This window comes from Poeciliopsis prolifica, unplaced genomic scaffold, assembly GCF_027474105.1.
Source record: "Poeciliopsis prolifica strain line A6 unplaced genomic scaffold, Auburn_PproV2 SCAFFOLD004, whole genome shotgun sequence".
Classification (NCBI taxonomy): Eukaryota; Metazoa; Chordata; class Actinopteri; order Cyprinodontiformes; family Poeciliidae; genus Poeciliopsis; species Poeciliopsis prolifica.
Genome location: NW_026562379.1, coordinates 12,747,157 through 12,762,726, shown reverse-complemented (window position 1 = coordinate 12,762,726; position 15,570 = coordinate 12,747,157). Strand labels below are relative to the sequence as shown.

Here is a 15,570-nt window from a genome sequence, read left to right as displayed (position 1 = left end):
CAGAGAGCTTGTGCTGGTTTTATGTGAGAATTCAAAATATCACCTATTTTACAACAAATTAGAGAATGCTCTCTTGATCTGCTCTAATTTAATGTTAAAAAGAATTTCTAAATTTGAAAATGTTTGGCATTTGACTAAAATATGTGAGGTGTCAAGTTAAAATGGCTCAATGGCAGACACAGGAAAAAATAGACCTTCCTGACAAGTTCATTCAGAAATGACGTGACTCGCACTCCAAATCTTGCCTCAGGGTGAAGCTTATATAAAGGTTTACACAAGGAAAGGCTGACTCTGCCATATTAAAATACTAATTAGCATATCGATAAATGTATTCAGCTAGAAATGAGGGCAAAAAAAGATATTCATCATTTTGTCCTCCATTCCACCCATATAACCATCCATCAGTACAAGATGCATCACAGGGACACTTGCTATGTCCCAAGGCCTCCTTCTTCCTGTCAGTCATCTGTAAGGCTTTCCCAGAGGGAGCCTCCTTTGGGCTTTCTTGCCAGGTGCAGCTTGAGGTTGCTAACAACTAGGCAAATGCCGGACTGTAATGTTTTCCTCTGGGTTTTATGTTTGTTCTTAGAAAGTCGAATTTCCTCATCTAAGACCTTCTAAGATTAAAAATTCAATTTGAGTTTATGTAATAATTAACGAGTGGATTGTTTATCTTCATTGTTGGAGTTAAACATTAAATTCATTCATCTATACCCATGCTACCCTATGGTTTTTGCAGGATGTGAGGTATCCTGTAAGGTAATTTGTACTATTTCATTATCAAATAAGAGCTTAATAGAAGTGAAAAGAGAGAAAGGGCTGACATGTGTTGGGTGAAAACAATAAAATTTGCATACAAATTAACCAAACATTTCCTCTACTAATATAAAAACAAAACTGCAGTTATGAAGAACCAAGTGAAACACATTAGAAGTCTAATAAAAATATCTGTGAAAAATAGCAGACGATAATTTAACAACTTGTTTCATCTCTGTTATAGTTCACAGCTGCCAGAAAGACCCCCCCAATATTCAAAAGTAAAAGGGACACACAGATGCATTTATCAGTTTTCCTCTGAAATATAAAAAAGAAGAAAAAATAGGTGTGAATCTATCCACAAAAAACTCCCACTGAACCAAAAAATGCTAGTTTAATAGCCAATTATATTTTTCATTTTCAGAGGTAACATAAACACAATTTTAGAAACAATCTGTGGAGAAATTCCCTGCTGACACTTCATTTACTTCCAATTTTACTCCAATATTTGGTTTGAATTACATTCCCTTCACAAGGCCTTAGACTGTGTAACTTTCAGCCTCAGTTTGCTGGATCATTTTTCATTTACCAATGTGTGCAGTGCAGCTGACAGCGTCAGCCAAGGCCACTAACTGCATCTACTGTGGAGAGGCTGAGGGTGTTGAGGCTTGAAAAAGGAGGACTCACCTCTCTCAGTGTTTGGCACTCCTAAATTAATGGTTGGTATGGAAGGCTCGGCATGGTCGCTGTAGTACTCTAAAAATAAGGCATCCTTTTCCCAAGTCTTCTTTATTACTGGAACTAGAGCAAAGGGCAGGAAAAATCAATACAATATTCACAAAGTTTATCAAATAAGCAGGTCTTTGTTCTCTGAGGAGTATATACAATTCATTTTGCAGCTGATCTAATTACTATTTCATATAAAGTGAAAGCACAGACATAGAAGTATCCTATCTTTCTGTCTGGTGTTGGTGAAATGTTTACTTATTGACTGAAAAACCTAACCCAATCAGAAAAATCTAATTTGGAAACAATGCAGAGACACGATGCTATTTGATTTAATATTTTTTCTAAAGTTTATTTGGCAAAACTTTAAATCAATTCATTATGGCTGAAGCAGGTTTTTACACTATAAGGCAAATAAGCTTTATAGCCTCCTTGTGTGACATGCAATAAGTCTAGACTTTCCCTATTTTAGTTTAGCCAGGATTATACAATTTTGTATATCTGCTAAATACTCCAATAGTGCAAGACTGAATTTTTAGAGTCAACAGTTTTTACAAATAAATGTTCAAATACATTTACTTGTATTTGAACAAACTTTCAGATTATGTGGCTTGAGCCAAACAGTTTGATTATTCTTCCAAAAGCTTCTCACAATAGTTTGCTGGAATTTTGTCTCATTCCTGCAGACACATCTGGAGTCAACCTTCCTACAAATTTTCTCAGAAAATTTTATCAGCACTTTGTCAAAGAGCCTCCCAACATTTGGCTTTGCTGTGTTTAAGCTACTTCACACCTAATTTGGTGGTATGCTTTGGGTCATTATTCATTTATGCCAGACTTTTAACAGATGTCTTGTTGCTTCATTATCTCCACATAATTTTCTTAAATTCTTAAAAATGGTGGCATGTAAACGTTGGGTTGGCAGTTCAGACCACTGCCATCTGTTTCAGTTGTCATTTTTTTTGGGCAAGACATTACACATTCCTTGCCTACTGGTGGTGGTTACAGTGACGTCAGCGCTGTGGCAACAATGCAGCTCACCACTTTCAGCGTGTGAATGACTAAAGGCCCTTTGGTGTCCTCTAAATTAAAGGCAAGCGTTAGACGGAATGAAACGCATTGAAATATTGACTATTTTAATTTAACTGCAGAGAAAATTGTTTCTTTCCAAATGAACAGCTCATATTTACTCCTTTAGTGAATGGTCGCTGGCATATGTAGACAAAAACCACTTTCAAAATGTGTTCATTCAATTGCCAAAAACGAAAACATGATTTCTCAGTAAATGAGACAACAGAGAAGAATTCTACTTTAAATGACAAAAAGTTGCTGCGTTTACTCTTATATAATATTCTCATTATATTAGAGTATAATACAAATATTATACTCTAATATAAGAATAAGAATAATAGCCCAGTAACAGTAGCATTACCCTACTTTTACAGAATACGGAAAATATTAATAACCACCAAAGCTTATCTGTCAGAGCTGGATCTTTTTTAGGAAGCCTTTGTTATCTGATCCAGGGATTTATCAAGCATCTCCAGTCTAGCCAGCTTTATTACTTTTTGTAGCTGTGTGATGTCACACATGTTAAAAATAGGATGTTTACTGTTGTTGCAGCAGTCATTCTCTAAATGTGCTTTAAAAGCATATCATTGCATCCGGCAGGGAAAAGGATTAGGCTTTTTTTCTTTTTTTTTTAAACAGTGAGATATTGAATGAAACACAAAACATTTTCATATTGTTTACTTTATAAGTCTGAACTAATCTGTGTTATTAGTAGCCTGATCATTTCAATTCTGCCAAAGTCTTAAAGTAATATTAACAGCTTGGGAGAGAAAGCAGTAATTAAAGTAATTAATGAAATTACATTTCAGGCACTCCTTTTAAATATAACACACAATTTGTCCAATTTCTCTATAATTAATTTGCCATTTGCTCTATTGACTTAACCTACTCCATTTTCATCAGGTTAAAATAGCAGCAGAGTTACTGTGAGAAGCTTAATGGTGGCCAGAGTGTGCCAATAAGAGTTACTGTTGGATGAGTGTGCTTTTCCAGCATGAAACACAGCATTAAGTACTTCCAGGGTGAAACACAGCATTAAGTATTTCACACGTTTTTTTTTTTTTCAGTAGAAATAAATCCTTTCAGACATGATGGTAGAGTAATTTAAGTGAAGGATTTTAGCATAATAAGAAAAGGCACTCATACAGTTTCACATGTCAGGGGTAAAACACATCCATTACCCACAACAGCAGGGCACAAATGTGAAATATTTACATAAAAATTAAGTGGCCTTTTTCTCAGAGTGAGAGCGTGACTCACCTCGTTCACTGTGAAACTTTCTGCAGGTTTTCACAGCAACAAATATGTCTTCGTTTTTCACAGGCTCCACCTTTTGAAGAAGAGATCAAAGTTGAGTGGAAAATATGACACGAGTGCTAAAACAAACTTATTGTTGTGTCTATAATATGGGACATAAAACACAATAAAAAAAAATATTCAAAAGAATGTTCCTTCACACAGGGTTAACAAAATTAACATGAAGGTGAATGGACATTTCAGGCTTTCAGAGAAGTCTTTTGGGGTGCAACAAGAGTTCAGGAGTCCACACCATTGTTTTGAACATCCAAAAAACTTTTGAACTGAGATCAGTGGTTCAGTACATTGCGGTCCCTGATGTGGTGTGGAGTATCCTTTTAGCAGCAATGGAAGATTATCCATGACATCGGACCCACGCACAGTTGAAAGAATTTGAAGTGGTGCTCTCCATGCTAGCCTGATGCCAAAGCTGCAACCTCGTCATGACTAAATCATAATTTGCTGCGCTCCACGCAAATTACTGTATTGGGAACAGGGTTGCTATGGGCATCGAGTCCTTCTGCTGTTAGCCGCAAACAAAGCTCAAATCTCACGGTATGAACTATAACTATAACTATATGTGAGCACACATCACATATTCTGAGAAATTCAGTATATTTTAAGGTAAGCCTGGTGCAGATGTGGTGGGATGGACAGCTAAGCAGCAGAGGAAATCCTATTTGGCCATTACAGATAGCGTAACATGTCAAGTAACAAGAACATGACTAAAAGTTGCCTAGCAAATTTTAGGGGAACTACATGCCTAAGAAAATCATGTAATTTCCCTTGTAGTTGTGCAGAAGTCGAACTCCAAAGGTGTGCAACACTACATGTTTTGATATTGATCAGATGAAAAGTAAACACAGGAGTATCACTGATAATGATATTTTTTTATTATTTAAGTCTGATGTATCATCAAATTTCTTACTTTTAGGTCTGACTTTTATCTATAAGTGTTTTTACTTTAAAAAACACAGCTATGTTAAAAATGTATAACCAGCATTGTAATCTCTATCTAATTTTAAACAAACCCAAACTGCACATGATGCAGTAATTTATTGCCGACCTATTATCTCTCAAATATACAGGAGAATTTAAAAAGGATTATCACCCACATAATTATTCTTCGCTGATCTTAAGTTCAAGACTTTCAGACAAAATAGTTTTAAAAATCTTCCAAGATAAAGGCACTGAGTGCAAAGGTGAAGATTCATAGACCAAATTCATTTTATTCTTAATCCGTCTTTTTCTGCTCATTTTTGTTTGTCTGCCAAGACCTCATTGGAATATTAGATAAAAGGGCCTGAAAACCATGAATGCATGATGAGAAACCTACCACCAGCCGGTCCTGAAATGTCAGGCATACTGAGAAAAAGCATACAGGACCTGATGAGTAACTGCCAAAAACAAAAAGGATGTGTTGCACAGTCCTCTGAAAGTTGCCCTTCATCTTGGAAAATCTTCCTCTCGGGAATCTGGACTTTTTTGCTGACAGTGAAGCCAGATGCCATTCTCAATGTACTTGGCAATTTACCATGCAACTATTTGATAAAAAAGGCTGAAAATGCCACGTCACCTTCTGTTTCCAAGAGAAACTTCTCCCTGAATAGTTATTAAATGCATGACCTCTACTGTTTTATGTTGAAGACAGTGCTGCGTTAGTGTATTCTGTTACAAGACACACATTTTATGAGGCCCATGATGTCTTTAAATAGGATGGGCTATGACAAACAAACAAGATTCAAACTAAAGTTGCACTGGTTGTGTGTGTGTCTGTGTATGTCATTTGAATGCTAAAGATAGTCACTCCTGTTTCAGTCAAAAGTGTCTTATCGGGAAGGAAGAAAAAATGAAAAAGGAAAATTTCCACTATTGTTCTGGCAGCCCAAATATATCTCAAATCAATAAATCCAGAGACATAAACACATCCAAGCAAAACTTCAGCTTCTTTCCAGCATTACTGATACTTTTTCTGAAGGTTGTCAATACTTTTTCTGAGTCTTACAGAATTACTCTTTGTTACTTTTGGAGCTAAAAACTGATCTTTCCTGGTGGACACACCAAAATCACCACCTTTAATGTGGGAATATTATGTAAAATTGTCTTTTTGATACTGTTGATTTAAAGTGGGAATTAATCTCTTCTACATTGCGTCTTATGTGTCTCATCTTCCTCTCTATGGGGTTTAGGCCTGGCCAGTTTGCTGACCAGTCAAGCAAAATGATAACATGTGATAAAACAAACTAGATACTAGTGCTCTTGGTGGAGTGGGCAAAACAATAATTTAATTTTTCATCTGAAAAATTACTTATCTCTATATAGTTTAGCAGAAAGCAGCATGAAGTGCTGGTTGATCACTGTGTGAACCTCAAGAAATGTGGATTCTGTGTCTCCCTGCTATAACTAGCCAGCCACTTAAACAGTGACCTTATGTGACTTATGCTTCTTGTGTAGGGTGTCAATTAATAGTCAAGTCAGTTTCAGGTCAGAATTCTGCCCTTTGATTTATGTGTTTCAAATAAATTTTATTACCCGTCTTGTGCATTACTCTTCTTTTCTAAAAGTGTATTCACACCAGGAAAGTCCTTTGGTCTGGTTGTTTGGCCGAGTCCAAAAGTGAACTGCTTACTTTGTTTGCTGCGGTTTATATTCAAATTATGCATTTTAGCAAGAAGACTACAATTTATAAACAAAGCCATGCACGTGACAATCATTGAATAGATAATGATTGTAATAAATTACCAAAATAAACCAACTTCTGTATTATATTTCACTTGACTGAGATGCACTTGTATGGTACCTACGAGTTGTGACAATAATGTCGTAGAGCTATTCTACATTTTCAAAAAAAAGCAGTGGCACTTTATAAGCCAAAGCATCAGATATGTCGGACCACAATGATAGAGAATTATTTAATTAAGCCATTGCATCTTCCATTGTCATTGAAACATAGTTAGTCACATAGATCACAGAACACAGATATTCCAAACACAAACAAGTTACCATGTGGAACATCCTTTGCAAAAATGTTACATTAGAAAACACAGATTACGTATAAATAAAGTATTGATGGTGATTTTTGTTTCATCAGAATAGCAACAAATGTAGAAAATTTCATATTTTAAATGCTTAATGATAAATAAATCCTATAATAAGAATGCTTGTTAGGAGAGCACAAGAGATGGGGAAATTGAAGCCTCTTTCAATTGTCTCTCATTGTGCAAAATTTACATTTTAATTAAAACTTTTTAAGTCCTGTAATCTAAATAGTGGAGATACGCTACCGTGCAGTTCGCCAGGCTTATTATAATAAAATTAATTGATAACAGAAAGCATAAACTTGAAAAAATGTAGATTAAAGAAAATAAAAGGGAAATACCAGGAAAACATATGAGCGGAAGTTGCTTAGCAACAGGGGGTGACTTCAATCTTGGCACAAAACTAAATTTAATTTAGTAAAACAAAATCAAGACTTTTTCCCTTATAATGCCATATAAAAGCAAGGGTGGATCAATCCAGTGTCCACCAGTAACAAACAGTATCCTACTCTTGATGTTTGGTGGTAATTTAATTTTTAATGTAATCTTAGGACAGTTGAACAAATGTGGACACAGAGCAGATACTCACACACAGTGGAGGGTCTTTTCTTAGAGTGGTTGCACAATACTGAGCATTAGGAGAGCCCTCTGGGTCCGTACACAATTCAGGGACAGCAGTGAGATGGGGTCCGTTCCCACCGTTCCAGATATATAAAGCAATCTGAGAAGAGAGAGAGAAAAAAAGAGTTTTATTCAGGTAAATGACCTAAATTAATTACACATTAAAAACAACAACATGACATTCAGTGTTGTTTTATAACGAAATTGTAGTCACAACAAAATCAAATTCAACAAATGCACAGAGTAAAAATAAATATCAGAAAGGTTGACGGACACAAGGGGAAAAAAAGAGGCTGAAAAATGCTGGTAAAAATAATCTGTGACTCTATTAAAAAAGAATGCTACAAAAATCTAGATAATGTACAATTTCCAAAGCTCTGGTAGTTGAACTCATCTTTCTTTTATTAGCTCAGGTTGTAAATGAATCACAATAAATTCTTAAATCTTGCAGAAAATTATACAAATCAGCTCAGAAAGCTTTTACTGGCCAGTGTTTTTCTTCTTTGTATTCATTAATATTTGGTGTTGTGAAGGGTTTTGTACATTTTTCCTGATTCTCTTAATTTATTTGGCTGTTTTTATTTTGTCTCTTTCAACTTATACCTCTAAAAAAACTACACAACCATTCAGACAACCATTCCCACTCCTTGAACAGTAATCACATTTTGTCACATTACGTTCACATTCTTGGTTAGTCAGCACCAGGCAGTGTAGAACTGTGAAATGGAAAGGAAAAAGCCCACACAGTTTCAATAATGCTAATAAAAAAACATCCAAAAAATGTAGCATTCATTTGTACTTGATCTTCTTTACTTTGACACCTAAATTAAATCCAGTGGTGCCGACTGGATTTAACTTACGTCGTACTTCAGAAGTACAAAGTATGTACACAATTATGGTGTGACAAACATGGTGATAACATATTTTCAGTATGTGCAGGGAAACTGGTGAGAGTTAAAGGCAAGATGGTTGAAGCCAAACACAGGACAATCCTGGGTGAAACAAACTGTTAGAGGCTGTAAATATTTTCGGACCGTGCCTGACGTTCACCTTCCATCAGGACAACGACCCAGAACAAACTTCCAGAGTGTCGGAGTGACTCAGACTTAAATCGAATGAGACTCTTTGGAAAGAAATGAAAACTGATTCATGCATGCTCACTCTCCATTCAATCTGACAGAGATGAGCTATTTTTAAAAAATGAATGAGCAAAAAAAAAAAAAAAATAATTACAAGCTGCAATGGCAGTAAGAAGTAATGCAGTTACGTGTCTTAGAGATAAAATAAACATATATGCCATTTCTAAACAGAAAGAGTACCTTCCATATTTTGTTTGTATTCCTAAGGAAAGCACAGCACATTTTTTGTAAATCTGCAGGAAAGAACACGTCATCTAAAATGCAACCACCTTAAACAGACTTCTGATAATGCCATGTTTACTCCACAAAATCCCATGATGTTTCCTGGGCTGAATTGGGTTGATAAAAAAGAGCCTCAAAGCCACACTGTGATTATTCTCCAAAGTAACAAGATTTACTTCATGGTTTAGATGGCTGCCATGCTTTTCCTCTTTCTGTGCAAATAGATTATACAGTAGCAGACCTGTACAGAGTTGAATCTGAGACTTAAAAGTTTTAAAACATTGAAAAAGGCTGCAGGTAAATCTTCAACGCTTGTATGTTCTTACCTCATGTTTTAGGTCAATTGTGAAGTCAGATTTCAGTGGCTCGTTTTTCACTTTGTTGGCAAGCCTAAAGAACAAAAAAAATCCAAATCATGAAAAAGAAATACCCACTACAAAGCATTTTGTCTATTGACTCCTGTTTGATGTGAAATCTGTCAAATTCTCGACTCACCGAACAACTAGCGGCATGCTTAAGGCCCAAGCAGCAGCAAAGTCTGGATATTTAAAGACTGACGGATTTTCTGCAAAGGCGTAGTGATGAATGATGGTCGACTCTTCATCATGCAGAGGCTTGCCGAGAAACCACTCCTGATAACAAAAAATTCAAGGACAGACAAATTTCATCTTGTTAGAAGAAATAAATAATTTTATATTTATTTTGTTTTTACTTTTACCATTAACATTTTATAAAAAATTAAAACAACATTTCAGCTTCTGGCCTCATTAAGCAACGTTCATACTGCACTTGTCAAAATCTTTGAAATTATTTCCAGTGAGTAGGTTTGCATGGCAGAGACAGGAAAAAATATGTCATATATTGCAGCTGAGAAAATGCTGAGTGTAATCTTTGATATCTCTGGAGAAAATAATTGTGTTTACAATATTACCTATTCCTGGATAATTATGCCTGATAAAAATATATGTCATTAAAGTCTTTCAAGGAGATGCTGTAAGCCCAACTATATTATTTATGACAAAATAAACACATAAAAGAGCAAAGAGTTTTTTAATAGATTTAAATTAGTAGGCACTGCATGTCAACACAATAATATTTGATCTGTATTACGTCAGAACTGTCAACTTTGGAGATGTTTTATGAATTTATTTATTAGTTTTCAAGCAAAATGTCATGGCAACTCTCTGAAATGAAGTAGGTCATGGAGCAAAATGTCAACTTAGCTCAAACTCTTAGCACTGAAATCATTCAAATGAATAGTTAAATAATGTTTTGGAAAACATTTTCTAAGGTGAACCATTTTTGTTAGGAATCCTAATAACGTCTGTCTGAAAGCAGCATTTTATAAAATAATTGCTTTTTCTTAAACTGTACAGCAAAGATCAATAGAAACAAACATTTCATTTCTTAACTGGGACAATTTCCACTTAAGAAAAATCACCATAAAGGACTTAAATTACTTCAGAGAGTTTTAGTCAAAAGTATTGTGGTTTTTTTATGGTTTTCGGTGACTTTTTAATCTTACTCCACACAATTGATTAATCGGAACAAGCCAGATAAAATGAGACAAAAGGGGACATGTGAGCCATAAAGGATGAAAGAAAGAAAGGAAACACAAAATACAAATAAAGGAAAGAATAGAGAAGTAGGAATGACAAAATGGAAGGATGGATACAAGGCAGAAAGAAAGAAGAAAGAGAGTAAAAAGGATGGAAAGACTGGAGAAAAGGGTGGAAGGATTGACACAGATTGACACATTGAGATAAATACTTTTACATGGTCTTGTTTTCAGTTTCTCATGTGCAGCCAGAGGTGAGAAACATTAGGCCATGAATGTGAACCACATGGAAATATTTGAGTATAAATGTTTTTAATGTATTTTAACTCAGTTTAGCATAATTATTACATGTCTCTGGTTATATTTGAAGTACCACATCTTTCAGAAAACAATACAAAAATTAATTTCTTTTAAATGTTTGTTTCAAACTGGTTTGGTATAAAACTGAATCTTTTTCTTTTCTTGTAAGAGTGACTAATTTCCTTAAATATTCTGAAATGAAAACTTGGCTTGCCTTCTTCGACTGAAACTGACGCTGACCACACAGCGCTGGTAACACTTGAGAGAGAATATTTTAGCTGTAGGGCATATTGTAATGAATCAAGTCATCCGGATGTTGTACTTTGTCTTCTCCTCCTAAGGAGGAAGCAGTTAATATGCATACAATATTTACCATCTTTTCCTTGGATGTAAAACACCATGCAGGATTTATAAGACAGGAAGGGAGCAGAGCAATGCTAACATCTGAATTTGGTGATGGAAATGAGTGATTATTAAATCCTGCTGGCTTCACATCAAAGTGTAATTAGAACAAAATGTATGCTCTTGTTTCAGACAGTGTGCAACAAGCAATGAAAATGCAAATAATTAAATGTTAATGGTACAGATCAAACAAAAATGTGCCCCAGTTATTTGGATTATCTTGAAAAATCTCAAATAAGCAACTTAAAGGAGGGGAATCAGATGATTTATTACAGTGTCTCTGATGGTTTTTTGCATCATTAACTAATTGTAATATTTAATTAGTGGTTAGATGGCATCTAAGACATTTAATTGAAGAGTTGATATAATAAGCCGAAGGAGCTCTGTGGAGTTTAACAGGCACTGATTAACTACAGTCATCATGATGGGTGCTTTAACACCTTAACTGGCTTTATCCCGTCCATGGGACAAATCTAGTTTGTTTGAATACTCTGCCTTTTTCGCCATCAGTTAAGGGGTTAATTAAGTATTTGCAGCCTTTGATATTTTTCTACATTTTGTCTGTGCCACTTTACAGACATATAAACCGGCAACTCTGTGATAGTGTATTGCATGCAGTCCCAATAGCATACATTGAAGTTTGTGACTATTTTGTGACAAAATATGAATAGGTCATAAGGGTATGAAAAAGAGATGTGAGGCTGAATTGTGTGCAATCATGCGTGGGTGCGCATGTAGAAGATGTAAGTGCACCACAAGGGCAGCTGTGAAAAGAGATGAGATCTATATCCATCAATTTTTACGATCTGCCATCTATCAAATTTGATCCATTTAGTGAGATACTCCACATGCATTTTATTTTTAACATTATCCACTCAAATTTATGATATAGAAGACGACTCCTCCTATTGACATTTTCTAGCAATGCTTTGAATGACATTTTCTTGCAGTTGGATAAACAGCTGCAAGAATAGTTGATGATCCATCATCAACAAACAATCCAACTATAAATTAGTGTAGTTAACCTTATCAATCACTTGAGACAAGGCCATTCTGTAAAGCTGCTAGTGAGACAGCTTTGTCTGTGGTGAGGCACTCTAACTTTTCTTTTGTTCACATCCTCTTTTCTAATGCCTCCACTCATTTAAAGACAATTACACAGGTCAGCACTATATTTAAAAATATCCAGTCTTACAGACTTTCAGTACCTCAATACATAATTACCTGCACAGCTATAACACACTATCCTTACAGTTTGCCTAATTATATATACTGGTTTAGCACTGACTGTGTTATAAGTTATGACACAATAAGTTATGAAGGAAAAGGCTTTGAAACACAAGTTTGTGTTCAGTTATTCATAAAATAAAACATGCATTTTGCCGTCAGTGTTAGAAACTTCTGCAGTCTGGAAGGTTTTTTGTGTTCCAAAAAAACAAATGATTTCTGTTCAATTTAAATCGGATTTTATAAACTTGCACTGCAATCATTAGATAAAACCTTTAAAATATTCTGTAGTTGTCTAAATAAGTTATTTATTATGTACTTAGCTGCATAATATCATTCCTTTGCTGTATCTTATAATCTATAATAATTTTGAAAATAACTCTGAATTGGAATGAAAAGTTTAAAACATGGAACAGAATAATTTCACGATTGGCACAATTAAACATGCTCACCTTATTTTTGGAAAATTTTGCCAGGACTTGAAGAAGAGTAACTATCTTCACATTTGTTTCCTCCTCAAGAAATACAATCCAGGATGAGTTTTTCCCAAAAGAGCGGGACAAGCTGAACAGATAGCAAGAAGAATAAAACAGGCTAATCAAAGTGAGAGCTGCATAATAAAGCAGTGATAAACAGAGCAGTGACATGCACAACGCAAACAGACTAAAAGCTGAGAAACAATCCAACTGGGGCTTCCTCTCAGCCAAATCAGATCAAGGCAGTCACAGTTTCATGCAAGAGAAAATAAAATCAAAAAGAGGGAACTAAGTTTACACAGTCAGGCTGCATAACGTTGTGATCTTACTTTAAAGCTCCAAGTGCTGAATCTTTGTTATGAATAAGAACTAGAGAAGTTGCAAGATTCCTGTGAAGCATGGAGAATTTTATCCTGCTGATGACATTGATGATTAACTGCACTAATAGGCCCATTTTAAAACCCACAAACAAATTAAAAATGAATTTATCATAATATGAAGCCATCAATAACAATTACTGTGGGTCTTTGAAGCAAAATTAGTGAACATATAAGCAGAAAACCTTAATAAACTCTTAAAACTTTTCCAACAACACCAGAGTTGAGTGAGAATATGGTTTTTAAGTGATTATAAAATATGAACAGTGATACTTACTAAGGCAGAAGAGGCAGAATGCTCCAATCACCTTCATTGTCTGATAAAGTGTGAAGAAGCAACACCGCAGGTGGCTTCTGAAACACACAAAGAAACCAGAGAATTCATAATAACTTTGAAAAGCTAAAGATGAACTAAGAAGAGACATGCAGAATCTGAAAAGCCAGCCGTTTTATCAATGCTCTGGTGAAGGTTTGCCAAGATCTTTTATTTAAAAGGTTCATCCGCGTGGTTTTGAATGTTTTTGCTGTTTTAGAGCTGAATTTGCACTGTATTTTTCTGGGCTTATCAACCCCTCAAGCGTTAGTGTCAATATTTTCACAAGTATCATTTCCTGCTCTTCACAGCTATTGTTTTGTAGACCATTTATGAAAGCAGTGCATGCTCTGTGGAAAAACTGCTTGTGGGCATGTAGGAGTTATGAGATCAACAAAAGGAAGATGAATCTGCGAATCTGTGAGGACAAGAAAGTCTTCATCCAATTAGGTCGGGGTCACTGGCTACAAGCATACGGCAGAAAATAGAAATGAGAGCTATTTATTTTGTAGAAAGTATTTCCTCTGAGAAGAGTCTGCATGTAGCAATGTTGTACATGCAATAAGTCAATAAGGAGATTATCTCCAGTTGAATATTTTCCTCATACTGTAATTTCTTCAATAGCAACTTTCATTGGACATTACACTTATAGTGCCTGTAACACTGACTTGCATTCTTAGGGGGATTTGACCAGAACCACTCTATTGCTGTACAAACTGACCATAATGTGGAGCCTGCTTATTAAAATGCTCTAATTGACAGAGTGAAATAAAAAAGTAGATAAATTATGGCTCAACCTGCGAACCACACTGTGCTGGTTTACTGCATGTTGCACAGCACCAAACTTGAGAAAGCTTGAAAATACAGTTTTAAAATAATTTGGAAGCCTGTGATTTGTAAAGGCGTCATTTGTGAAAAGAACAACAAGAAAAGGGGGCTGTTCGATTTTCGCAAATATAGAGTAAGTGTCCGGTCTCGACTAATTCTTGGGAATAAAATATCTGGTGTATCGTTAACCCTCAACCAGTCAGCTAATAGTCATCTAATACTTTTAGCATTTTGTTTAGATGTTCTGTTTTTTTTAAGCCCTACATATGGAGTAACATATATCTGAACATTTAGGTCAATAGTGAAGCATACATCATTGATATGTCTTTTCTTTCACTTAATTGCATAACATGCATGTTTGAAAACTATCTTTAACTGTGTATTATTCATGCTATGAAAACATATTAATTATTTGCATATAATATCTAGTATTTGATTTACTCCTTTTTGTTTTTGCGATGGACATTGAGAGATTAACAGCGCACTGTCGTAACATCTCGTCACTGAGCTCTGTTGCCATCTGCTCTCATAACAAGGGGTGAACTTCTAAAACAGAGAAAGATCTGAAAACAAGCGCAAGATGTTTCATAAAATAAAAAAAAAAAGACAGAGCTCACAGTCTCCTGCAAATGAGAGGAATATGTTGAGCACAATTTTCTGTTGTACAGACAGGAAAAATATGCGAGGATTTTCAAAGCGAGCTTGTGCTGGCAGAGAAGGGAAAAGCAGCAACGTCTGGCCCAGTGGTTCATTACATCACGGTCCAGTTGTCAGACAGCAAGCCAGTACAAAAACTGACCCACTGTCTGTCTGACGCTTGTGTTAACCACCAAATTTGATGTTGCTGCTTACACTTGTTTATTAGTATTAGTCATTCAGGTATCTTTTGCATCAAATCCAATCATTTATATTAGCAAGTTAAATGAGTGTATAATTTAATGGCTCTGTAATGTCGAGCTCTGCTAATCTATAAAGAAAGCAATGACAAAAAATATAATACAAGGAATGAAACCTTTAGATAACAATTTTTTAAAACATTTTTTTGTTGACATGGCTGTGATAAAGTGGCTTCCCTCAAACACTATAAAAGCTTTGTGAGAATAAAGTTGGAATGAACAACAAATTAAGTGTTTTGCAATCAAGAAAATGAAGGTTAATGGAACCTTAATAGCTACAAAAACAAACAAAAAATAAACAAATTACTAAAAAAGGACAATGAT

The 15,570-nt window shown here is 35.2% G+C and overlaps 1 protein-coding gene across 1 annotated transcript in view; it reads right to left on the bottom strand.

Annotated features, from left to right (window-relative positions):
• b3glcta (beta 3-glucosyltransferase a) overlaps window positions 1-15,570 on the bottom strand; it is a 77,836-nt gene that overhangs the window by 12,793 nt on the left and 49,473 nt on the right. Inside the window, exons 5-11 of the mRNA XM_055028226.1 lie at window positions 13,487-13,563; window positions 12,809-12,920; window positions 9,365-9,501; window positions 9,196-9,259; window positions 7,477-7,608; window positions 3,814-3,883; window positions 1,444-1,557 (exon numbers count right to left, since the gene is read on the bottom strand). Of these exons, the coding sequence (XP_054884201.1) occupies window positions 1,444-1,557; window positions 3,814-3,883; window positions 7,477-7,608; window positions 9,196-9,259; window positions 9,365-9,501; window positions 12,809-12,920; window positions 13,487-13,563 (706 nt within the window). The remainder of the gene's footprint in view (window positions 1-1,443; window positions 1,558-3,813; window positions 3,884-7,476; window positions 7,609-9,195; window positions 9,260-9,364; window positions 9,502-12,808; window positions 12,921-13,486; window positions 13,564-15,570) is intronic.